Here is a 12,519-nt window from a genome sequence, read left to right as displayed (position 1 = left end):
GTGGCTTTCTTATTCAGTTTTAAGCACATGTTCATCCCTGTTAATGTTCCTGTACATGCAGTCATTGTAGAAAAACTACATGGGGTCTTTAATATTGTTTTTAAAAGCTTACACAGTTTCAAATATCTGGAGGAAAAAAAGATGGATGAAAGAGAATTAACTGCAGTTGAAATGTTCTTATTTCTGCTCCACCCAGCTCGTCTCAGATAAAGGAAGGTATTTCCTCTTCTGTTAAATCCTCCCTGTTCATCTGGGTGTCACTATGGACCAGACTCTGATGTCTGTTTTCTTTTTTCCAGCTGAGAAATGTTGTAAAATTCCAGCCCATTGTGTCTCAAGCTGAGATGGAAATTAAAATTCACACTCTCATCTTGTCCTGTCTAGACTTCTCTAACTCCCTGTTCACCTAAAACTGCAAAAAAGGTGCGTCTAAAAACAAGATAAAAACACTAAATCTGAGGGAAATTATCTCGCTGCATGGACAGTTAATTTCACTTGACAAGATTTCTTAAATTAAGATTATTAAATCTAGAAATAAGCATGTTGAACACTTAAAATAAGAATTAACTCTTAAAACAAGATAAATAGATTTGCAGAGTGCACTGCAAATGATTTTCATTCTTACCAAGATAAAAAAGTGTTTGATAATAAAGTTTTAAGAGTTAATTTCTTATTTCTTATTATTATATAACAGGTCTCCTGGCTCTCCGTGAGTTCATAGAACCACATGGATTTCTACATCACAGATAGTGACACTGTGGCATCTGACCAATCAGTAAATCATACAAGATTCAAGCTTTCCTTTATTGTCATTGTATTAAAAAGTATACAAACTAAATTTACGTGTGCTTCTCATATATAAGATGCTTTAAAAAAGTCATTCTGACATTACGCATATGTAATAAGTAGTCTAAAAAGATAATAAATAGTTTAAAGGTAAAAGATAAAGTGGTGATAGATGCAAATGATGTGTTATTGTCTATCTAGGGTTGCTGTTGGAAAGAGACTATAATAAATATAATAATAATAATGACTCAATTGACCTCGATTTGCAATATAAAAATGAAACATTTTGCAAAAAGTCTTGAAATATCCTCCAATAACACTTCAGGGTTGACATTTTCATGAGTGCCCTATAAAGGGTTAAGTGTTCAACATGCTTATTTCTAGATTTAATAATCTTGATTTAAGAAATCTTGTCAAGTGAAATTATCTGTCCATGCAGAAAGATAATTTCCCTCAGATTTGGTGTTTTTATCTTGTTTATAGACGCACCTTTTTTGCGGTGCACTCAGTTAAAACATCTCTGGATTATTGACAAATGGTCCAAATGTTGCTGCTAAGCTTTGGACCAGGTCCTCCAAAATTCAGAATCAACTTCGAGGTTCACTTAAAGATCTCTGCATCATTAGAGATCATTAAATTAAGTTTCACTCAGATATTCTGTCCAGAAGACGAAGAACCATTTTTGCTGTGTGACTTTTGTTTACAATGTTTGGTCGCTCAGGGAGGAAAATAAGAAATATAGCAACTTCAACCCCGAATCACACGAACAAAACAAACAAAACCAGTTTGTGGGTTGTCAGTAAATGACATTCTGCTGTCAGCGTTGTCTGCTGAGAGAAGAAATATCTGTTCCTGTGTTTCTGAAGTTCACTCAGCAATGACCCCTGACCTCCGATAACTGGAGCTCCTAAATATTAACCAAAACTGACCCGCTGATTGTTCTTCAGATGTGAAAACCTGATGACCGTCACGCTGCTGCAGCTATAACCCATCCATCAACATACTGAGAAAGAAACTTGAACCCCCTGTGACTCCACTGGAGACCTCAGGAGGAACGATCTGTTCCACTGGGTCTTCATAGGAATAAATTGCTACAGGATTTACAAAAGTTCTGTCACATTAGTTAAAGTGTCAAAAATCAACATTAAAGCCCCAAAAGTCCAACACAGGAAACACAAGAGGAGAAGATATTTAATGATGAACTTGTAATATAAACATTAATCTCATTAACTTGCAACTCAGGCCTGAGCTGACTCTTAATGTGCGGAGAAGAAGAAGAAACACGACGCTGCAGATTTGATCTTGTCCCTGAGATGAAATGTTCTCACCAGGTCTCAGACGTCTGCGCACATCATTAGTCCATGTAGGGACGGTCTGTTTGACAGACTCATCTGTCCACATACACACACACACATACACACACACACACCCACACAAACAGCAGATTTCCCACAGTGAGATCTGTGATGTTTGTGAGGTTCCCTGGGAGCATCCTGACATAATAATAATAATAATAATAATAATAATAATGAAAATAATCATAATAATAAAAATAATAATAACAATAATAAAAATAGTAATAATAATAACAATAAAAATGATAATAAAATAACAATAATAATAATAATAAAAAATGCATTTTATTTATGTGTGTGTGTGTGTGTGTGTGTGTGTGTGTGTGTGTGTGTGTGTGTGTGTGTGTGTGTTCTCCATTTGGTGTTTTTGCAGGAAAGGCATTGATTTTCATGCACTAGTCAGTTTTAATATTTTGGGCTATTTTGATTCCATAACATCCAAACATATTGTGTATTTATGTTCTGTATATTATATATGATATAAGATGTTCAGGATTTAAGTAGATTTTGTGCCAGAACATTTTCATACTCTTTTTCCAACATTACAACAAGCTTCGCTGTGCAATGTTACCATACACACCTGGAATAAATACACCTGTGTATGTACATTGTGTCTGTGTTGACACACATAAACACACATTAAATGTTCTATTCTGTTGTTATTTCTAGATGATGGGAAGGTGGTGAAGGCCGTGTCAGTCATCAAAGACAACTGGGACACAGAGGAGATCATTCTGGAGGAGCTCACAGTCTTCCAGGTGAGAGATGATCAATAATATCAATAAATGTTTTTACAGTTTACTTCATGCAACAAACCCACATTAGACCAAACACTTGAAATCCATCAGTGCGTTATTAATACTTTTTGATAATGATCATGCAAGTTAACAGAATATAAGACTTTTCATTGGAAGCAGCATATTTACCAACATGGTCTCACAGGAATCCGTGAAATAGCCACCGATTTGCTTAACTCAAATACAATTGCATTGTAGCGAAATCTGTGTCAGTTTCACGGAAATTTGAGTTATTCCGTGGCTATTCCACGGATTTTGAGTTAAGCGAATCCGTGGCTATTTCACGGATTCCTGTGAGACCAGGTTCATATTTACTGTCAGTACCAGAGGTGGAGGAAGTATTCTGATCCCTTACTTTAGAACAAAAGTACAAAAGTATCAGCATCAAAATGTGTAGTTTATTTCTTCTTTGCACAATATCCCACAGAGCAGTAAAGGTCCCATCAGTCAGCCACACACACACACACACACACACACGTAGCTCCACAGGACTTTTATGGCTAAAAGACCTTGTTTCAGTGTCTTCACTGCCCGTCTGCCAGCCCTGCACCATGTGATGAGCTGCATGATGTTTCCAGTGGAACATATTTGTCTGGAATAACTCCACTAAACAGAAAAACAGATAGCGGGGCACATATTTCCCAAGCTCCTCTATGTAAATAGGCTCATAGACAGGAGGAGCGCGGGGAGAGAGGAGGGCAGAAACAGAGGAAGACGTGGAGGAAAACATGTGGAGGAGAGGAAATAAAAGAAGTGACAGACAAAATATGGCTTTAAAGGAGAGCGCAGGTGGAGGGAAGGAAGAAAAACACAACAAAACAGCCACAAACAAACAGGAAACCAGACTAAAACAGGAACTAAGCCATTTCCAGCAGCCTCACACACAAACAGGGACAGAAGCAGAGCAGCTGGTACTGCCGGATGATAAACTGCAGTTTATTTCTCAGTTTTCTGCCCACTGCTGCTCTGCACCCTGACTTGAATGCTTGGCCAGTTTGCTGGCTGTGACGGGACACAGGATAGCCAGATGACTGTACAGATAGCTCCTCTCTGCCCTCCATCACAGTCTGAGTCTCCTCCTGCAGCTCGACCCTCCGCTCTCAGCGGTCAGGGGTCGTTTACTCCCTTTGTAAGACTCCGAAACAAGTCAGTGAGCTGGAAAAATGGAGCTGTGGGGTAATTTAGCCCTCAGAGGAAGAAAGAGACTCATTAGATTTCTAATCTCAGGAGCTGCCCTGACCTCAGACAAGGCTCTGAGGAATTCCTCGGCCTCTGCACGTCTGAAATATCACGTTTGTTCAGAGCAATCTTCAGGGTTTTTGTGTCAGTATAAGCTGCACTGCAAATACCAACTGACAAGAAATGAGAAATAAATAACTAGAATTAAGCAAATACATGCTCGAAACAAGTAAAATTATCTGCCAGTGCAGTGAGTTTTTTGTTACAAAAAGACACATGTTCTTAAAATAAGCACATGAAGCTATGGTCAGTAGCTAAATTACACTCAAAACAAGATAATTAAGATACTATTGCTAGATCTAATAAGAAAATACTTGGTAAGCTTAATTTTTTTTGCAGTGTGTCAGTCTTCTTTGTATTATCCCAGTTTGTCTGCAAAGTCAGTGTAGGATTATGATTCTGTGTGTTTTCTTTGATTCAAATATTAAAGATTGTTTCAGTAAGTAAGTTTATGTGTATTATGAATTAATAATTTAATGATTTCTAAATGGGTTAAACTTGACCTGAGGACATCTGTCTCCCACTCTCTCAGATTCAGTCACATTCAGGTTGATGAAGTGTTCGCAATTATGATATAAATCTACAAAAAGATTTTGCCTGGTTCCTTTTGACTCATCTATTACTCTGCTCATCGTACTACATGTATAAACGGTATTACGTACACTGTAAATACTGTTGTATGTTTTTGTATATTGCAATAAATAAAAAAATCATAACTTTTCCTTTGTTTTGTCCTACAGAGTCCTTCTCCCATCCTGAGCATGGAGTTGTCCACAAAGAGAGTAGGTCTCCCTGTTTTCTGTCCTGACTTCTGATTTCATATGTATGTATTTGTGAAATGTATTAAGAGTTGGTTATTAAAAAACTTTACAAAGCTTAAGGAGAAACACAGAGTATGACCCCTTTTAAATTCAATGACCTGTAAAAAGTAGATCTGGGGTTCATTTAGCAAAGAATGTGACAGTAACTGTGATAATGACTTTAAAATTTACTTCACACTGTCACTCAAAAACAATGAGCACAATTGCAAACAAAAAACTACTTTTAAAACAAAAAACAGTCATGAAATTAAGTTGTGACTTTATAATAACAGTGATAATTTGATTATTATTACACTTTTTTAGTGAGATACTTTAGATACATTTCTCCGCTGCAGAGACTAACTGACTGAGTTTATGTAGTGAGTTTTCTATATTTCTCTTATGGACATCTGGTGCTCACAAATCAAACACCTAAACCCCAGTGACTCACTCTTTGTCACCTTATTGTAACATTAGTAAGAGTTCTTGTGAACATACAGAAATAATGACTCTCCTCTCCTCCTCTCCTCTCCTCTCCTCTCCTCTGCAGGAACAGCTGTACGTGTCCAGTGAGCTCGGCGTGGCCCAGCTGGGGCTGCAGAGGTGTGAGCTGTACGGGAGCGACTGCGCTGAGTGCTGCCTGGCCAGAGACCCGTACTGCTCCTGGGACGGACAGACCTGCTCCAGATACTTCACCAGCAGCAAGAGGTACAGACTCAGAGGAGAGGGCTGTTAGTTACAGTATTAATCTGATCGAAGGTGGGGATCTGCTATGTCTGCAGCTTTGATTACGTTGACGTTGGCTTCCAGCTGAAACATGTTTGTTTTCTGCCCAAAATAAATGCAAGGACTATTTTTTCTGTCAGTGCCAGAGTATTGTTGTTTGAAAATAGTGAGGGTGAGAGCTGGTGAAGAAGATGATGATGAATAAACAGGCAGAGAGACCTTCAGATCTGCTCCAGTCTAAAGGGTGTAAAGTAAAGAAAGCAGGAAAGGAAGCAGGGTCAGAAAACAACAGAGCAGGAGACGTGACAACACTCTTTACACATGGCTGAAACAACACGCTGTATTTTCATGGCCTCTTCTTGCTCCGCGTTGGCTCATTCATAATCGCAGCGGCTTCATATTTTCACCCTATGGAGCAGCCAGGAGCCCATTAACAACAGAGAGGAGGAGGATTAATGCTGTTATACAGCTTTATCTAAAGGCAACTGCATTATCTGCTGCTGTCAGCTGCTGTTTAACTGATGAGTCTGCTGTCTGCTGCAGCACACACACACACATAGAAACCTATAGAAACCTATATTCACCCATACTCACATTGAGAGATTAATAAGTGAATAATAATTAAAAGGGAGTAAAGCAAAAGTTTCTTGCTAAGACAACACTATTCTAGACATGTTCTAAATGTGTGTGTGTGTGTGTGTGTGTGTGTGTGTGTGTGTGTGTGTGTGTGTGTGTGTGTGTGTGTGTCAGGCGGGCGAGGAGACAGGATGTAAAGTACGGAGACCCCTGGAGTCAGTGTCCAATCACAGAGGACGGTAAGGATTTCCGCCGTCTGATATGAATATAGTCTCTCAGCTTGAAATATTTTCCTGTCGTCAGTTACATAATGAACATCCAGCCTGGTGAGTGTATACTTAGAGACAGAGGGTTTCCACTCACAGACACACTCTGTGATTGATCACAGATTTTGAAGTGGCATCGCGTCACAGAGGGCCGGACGGCTGTTTGCCTGCAAAAGAGATCTGCATCAATCTCTGAGAAAAGATTGAGGCAGCACTCAGCGCAGTCACTTTTAAAAAAATGTTCATACTTAGTAGTTTACTAGTTTAGCTTAGTAGTTTACTATTGCTGAACCACCTTAATGGAAAATATATTCATTATTAGCTGAGAATATACAGTAAAAGTAGTTCTTTTACCATTTTGTTCTGCAGGCAGACGCAGGGCGCCCTCTAGGGGATTTACTGAGTTACTGCAGTTTTCTCTGCTTCACAGACAAACTGGTGGCTGTACTAAATACTGCTACTCTCTTATTAACCCTCTGAAATCTTGGGCTATTATGTGCATTAAAAAGAATCTGTTAAAAAATTTTGCCATGCCATGTTGGTATCAGTTTTTTCAGCGTTACCTCACCTATATGTCCTGATAATTCATTTTTAACTTTGACTTACTTGATCAAAATTTTGAACCCCCAAAAAACTAAGGAAAACATAAAATCTGATCTTGAAAATTATGATTCACACACAGAAATGTACATATTGCAAATATGAATACAGGTTGCAAATATAACATCTAACAGGTAAAATGAGGATAATATCTAGTTCTATACTTTTATACTAAATATATTTGACATTATCTCTGGTTTTACTTGGCCAAATATCATTTAAAAAAAATCTGGTATGGAGTTTCAAGCCAGAACTTTAGAGGGAAGCTGATGGGAAGACTCAATGTTGCTTCATTTTTATGTCTTCACGTCATGAAGAAATAATGTGCAGGTTGTTTCATGGACTCCAGAGGGTTAATCTCTCTACATGCTGAATATTTCTGTTATTGTGCCCCTTGTTGCCCTGTCAGATTCCGACTCTGTAGAGGTGAAGGTGGTGTACGGTGTGGAGGGAAACTCCACCTTCCTGGAGTGTGTTCCTCGCTCTCCGCAGGCTGAGCTCAGGTGGACGATGCAGCACACAGACAGCCAGCAGCAGACTCCCAGTCAGGTGAGTTATGATCATACCAGCAGACATCAGTTTGTGGTTTACATCTCTGTTGCTTCTTGTTCAGATTTTTTAAATTTAAACTACTTTTCTATGACTGGATTTACAGTAATCAGTAACAAACTAGAAGACTAAAACTATGACCTTCCTCATAAGGGAAACAGACAAATCTTCTGTTTCAGAGAAAGGTGTAACAAATGTCTAACAAAGCCTAACAAATTTCCAAAAGCTTTAATAAGCCTGAACAAAAACAAAATCTGGTACCTCTGATGACTGGGTGTATAAATATGTTAATATGCTGGATCTTAAGATGTTAAAATTCCCTCAAACTCAATTTTATTATTCAATTCAATTATATTAATCAAAGAAAAGCCTGAGATGCAGCTTCTATTTCATGTAACAAACAGAACATCTCTACTGTTAACTGGCCTCTGAGTCTTTCCAACAAACAAACTTCAAACAGAGGCTGAGGTCCTGGGGCCCCTTGACCCGCTGGTCCCCTGTGCCGGAGCCTCGGGGCCCGTTTAGTAATCCATCCCTGCTTATCAGCCCGTTTAGATCTTCAGACGGGAGAGCTCAGCTGGAACAAAGACTTTTTTCACAGCGGATATTTTCACGTGTCATCGTAGGAAAGGTGAAACTGATAACACTTAGTGATGGCTCCGCTTTAAGTGTCCCAGTGAGCCAGCAGGCACAATAACAAGAGCTCTCTGAAGTGGAATGCAGCCATCATTAATGTCATTAAATACACCTGTGCTTTTGCTGCTCTGACATGTTAAAATGTCTGCAGTGAAAAATGTGTTTGATTCAGTGGCGGACTCAGAGGCTGTTTGAAGGGCAGGGGCGAAAAAGTAAAAAGGGCTCATTCTGCACAACATGGGGCCCCACCAGCACGCAAAAAACTATGATGCATGTATGATGAAATATTCCTCATCCTTGATTACAATTAGCATTAAGTTTAAAGGAGATCCAGATGAAAGTAATTATTGATATGGTACTGACAATTAAAACCATCGAACTGAACCATCAAGGGGGGCCACGGGGCATGCTCCCCCTGGAGAAAATGTGTACATTTTTAAGTGAAATGCATCAATCTTGTGCACTTTTAGAGCTAAATGACCGCAAACACCTCACATAACATTTTTCACTATTGGGTGATACCGTATTATAGAATATTTATTGATATCCTACTGTGTCATTTTTAATTGCTGTGAAATAAAAATAGCTGGCTATGGAGAATTTTTTCCCATAAAAGCCCAAATTTGGTGCCTCTCACACATTCTAATGCCACTATTCCATCATATACACTGATCTTAATCATTGCATATTTTAATGAATTATTTAAAGGAGAATAAGGGTTGTTTTATGTTTTATTTCAGGCATCTTATTTTGACTGTCTTCTTGTCTTCTTGTGGACTCTGTTAACACACTGTGCTCTAATTTTGAAAGCTGCATTGTTTAGCAACAGGAAGTAATAGTAGCTATTTGTGTAAAACAACTTTAATTGTCAGCTATTGTTAGCTCGCGGCTACCAAACAGTATATACAACAGTGTTTGGATCACCTCTGACCAACCCGGACAGGTTACTAGTTTTTAGTTCACTCGATGTAGCTGTTCATCATAGCGACGCCACATGAAAGCAACGCCTCTTTTGCATTCCCCGTTCATCGGCTACCGAAGAGAAGAACGTCTGCACCTCATTAGTTAACCACAAGATGTTTTTCGGTTTGCCATATTCTTGCTCAAGAGGGCACATCATCATAATTTATTGTATGAAGGGGCACCCTGGAGGACACTAAATATTTTTTGCACGTGTGTCATGAACCTGGCTCTAGGCCATGACAAAAACCGGGAAGAGACAAGATGCCAATAAATACGTTGGTTTATTTCCAAAAGTATATATAAAAAGTAAACTAAATACAAGTATGAGGTGTGAAAATCAGTAACATCAGTAGTGTGCATGTGGATGTGTGTAAATGTGGATGTGGTGTTGTGATGCACAAATAAACAGCAAACAAAACTATAACAAAATAACAACAGGACTTCTGGTGTCAGCAGGGCAGAGAGAGAGAGAGAGCTCCAGGAAGCTGGGCCTTTTATTTCCTGTGGAGCACCGGGCCCAGGTGCTCCTGATCAGGGTAGCCAATAAGGCACTTCCTCTCGTTTTCAAGGCTCTTGAGGGCACTTTAGCGCACTTTTTTAACCATGGAGGCATGAGGGGGGTCCCCATGAAGTCCACCCCTGGTGTGATTCTTTTCTGGCGATAGGTAAACTCTTTCCGACCTGATAATTTGAACACCCTCTTCTTCTCTGTGTGTCTCTCCTCCTCTCAGCTCCGTCAGAGCGATGGCGACCGCTCCCTCCACATGAAGCGAGGGTTGCTGGTTCAGCGCCTGGAGCTGTCTGACGTGGGCCTCTACACCTGCAGCAGCCACGAGCACTCCTACAGCCAGGTCCTGGCCCGATACCGCGTCCACGTCATCCCCAACCACAGCCTCCACCCGAGCCGCTACCAGCAGAGCCTCAGCCCCAACCAGCCGGCCGCCCACGGGCGGTTCGGCCCGTCCGGGGTATCCGGGTTCCTCGGCCAGTCGGGGGCCCCTCATCCACCGCCAGCTCCGGTGCCGGCACACAGGAACTCGTGGCTGCCTCAGAATCCTCTTAAGAGCTACAAAGACCTGCAGATGGTGGGGGCCAACAGTCTGAGCGTGGACGAGTACTGCGAGCAGCTGTGGTACCGCGAGAAACGCCGGCAGCAGAAGCTCCGCACGCTGAAGCTGAAACAGGAGAGCAGGAAAGCTCGGGTGAGGAGGAACAACCCTCCTGAGGTTCCCCTCTAGTCAGCTGAGGACTCAGAGACTGCTCATGGACAACAGATCCTGGACGTGCAGAGGACGAGGGAAGGTTTTAATCTACAACGTCTGCAAATAAAGCCAGCTGGTGAAGTGACAACAACTATACCTGCTGTTAAAGACTGACAGTAATAAATAAAAAAGATTACTATCCTCATCCTGAATATGTTGACATTTAGACAAAACAAAACAGCAGAAATAGAAATGCAGAAAAAATGTTTGCTCCTGAATTTATATTATTAGCAATATTCATAATTTCTCGGGACATAGTCAGCTAATATATCGCTCTATAACATAAAACTCAGACTTACATGTTGGCATCAGTCGTCTGAATCACAGTGTGCAGAGTTTTATGGGTGTAAACACATTGAACCGTGCATATTGATTATTGACATTTTACACAAAGTTTAATTCTTTTAGTTTAATCAGATCAGGTTTTTTTCCTTACATTATAGATTTTGTTCAAACTTTAAGCTGTTTGCAGCAAAAAATAAATATGGTTTTTTTTTAAATATTTTGGCAGGATTTTGACAATTGCTTAGATTTTGGGAGTTTTTTGACACTGCATTTAGCCCATGAAACAAAAACAACTTAGGCAGGAAGCCAGTTTTAAGTTTCAAACTAAACCTATAACTCCTAGAGCTATGAAATTTGGAAGTATATTTTTTACTATATATTTTTTGACCATGGCCTTTTGGTTGTAAAGGAAATACAGTTGGATGGTTCCATATTTCCTAAACACAGTGTTTGATTGATGATAAACTGAATCTCAGGGGCTCTGCCTTAAAACAGAATCTGGTATATATTAACTAAACCAAGTCAAGGTTGAACTTTGATTCCTTTTTGAGATGCCAAGATGAAGTCAGATACCTTCTTAGGAGCATAAAGAAATTGGGTCTATATTTGGACATTTAGTGTGTAAAGTAACAAGTTCCTCTCATGTTGTCTTCATGTTTAAATTTAACAGTACGAGGCTTCATATATATAACCAACCAAGTATAGACCTCAATTGAGCAATTAAATTGAAATGATAACTCACAATAAACTGTTAAATTAAATGCAATTGCACAACAAGAGGTGCCTTTCTGCAAATAAGTAAATGTACAATCAGTTGAGGAATTTTCACCTTTTACATCACTGTTTTTGTTACTTGGGTTAAAGCATTAATCTGCACCATATTATTTCAGCTATTCTTATTCTTTCAAACAATGCAATTCTCAAAACACATCTAAAACATTTTACAGAACTTTTTTGTCTCAGATATCATACGCATAAAGTTTGAACAGAATCTAAAACACTCCTGCACTGCACCAGATAACTGATGTGACATTTGTTGCAAAGCTACAAATTCTTCCTAAAGGACTGACTGAAGGTGAACATGTATCAGGATCTCACACACACTGCAGACAGAAATATGTACACAATATATTCACAGTATAAGTTAATGACAGAAGACTAAACAAGAGTTTGCCCAATTTACTGCCACACATCTAACATATAATGTTTTTCTCTTATGTATTTATGTTTGTTCCATAAGACTTCATACATACCGGATGGATTTTTTTCGTTCTTCAGTGGAAACGCACACATGAAATGGACCTTGCTTGAAAATACAAAATGTATAGCTTATTAATTCTGCTACGTAACTAATAATTATTATTCACTCCGATGTATATTAAAGAACTCTATTTTTGATAGTTTTCTTTCATTGTATTTTTAGAATTTAGTGTTTTTGCTCTGTGTTTATACAAACTTGTGTTTCCTCTAAACAAAATTGAGAAACTGTTTTTAACTTCACAACTCTAATAAGCTTTATGATTAAAAAACTGAATTGTTTTATACTGTATGTGAATAAGCCACAAAATGTTGTAAAAATAAAACATGAAAAACAGTCAAGAGTCTTATTTTATGTGCAACAGAAGTCACTCTGAGAACAGTTTGGTTTATTTTCCAAAGGAAGAAAATCACACAGTGTG

General features: G+C 39.1%; 1 protein-coding gene across 1 annotated transcript in view; it reads left to right on the top strand.

The window, feature by feature from the left end:
• Window positions 1-12,434, top strand: part of si:dkey-49n23.1 (semaphorin-3D) — a 108,274-nt gene extending 95,840 nt beyond the window's left edge. Inside the window, exons 13-18 of the mRNA XM_059329207.1 lie at window positions 2,811-2,899; window positions 4,918-4,959; window positions 5,528-5,685; window positions 6,454-6,518; window positions 7,555-7,694; window positions 10,025-12,434. Coding sequence (XP_059185190.1) covers window positions 2,811-2,899; window positions 4,918-4,959; window positions 5,528-5,685; window positions 6,454-6,518; window positions 7,555-7,694; window positions 10,025-10,531 — 1,001 coding nt within the window. The 3' untranslated portion in view covers window positions 10,532-12,434. The remainder of the gene's footprint in view (window positions 1-2,810; window positions 2,900-4,917; window positions 4,960-5,527; window positions 5,686-6,453; window positions 6,519-7,554; window positions 7,695-10,024) is intronic.
• The last annotated feature ends 85 nt before the right edge of the window (window positions 12,435-12,519 follow it).

The sequence above is a fragment of the Centropristis striata genome, chromosome 3 (genome assembly GCF_030273125.1).
Source record: "Centropristis striata isolate RG_2023a ecotype Rhode Island chromosome 3, C.striata_1.0, whole genome shotgun sequence".
Lineage (NCBI taxonomy): Eukaryota > Metazoa > Chordata > Actinopteri > Perciformes > Serranidae > Centropristis > Centropristis striata.
This window is presented reverse-complemented; position numbering and strand designations above follow the sequence as displayed.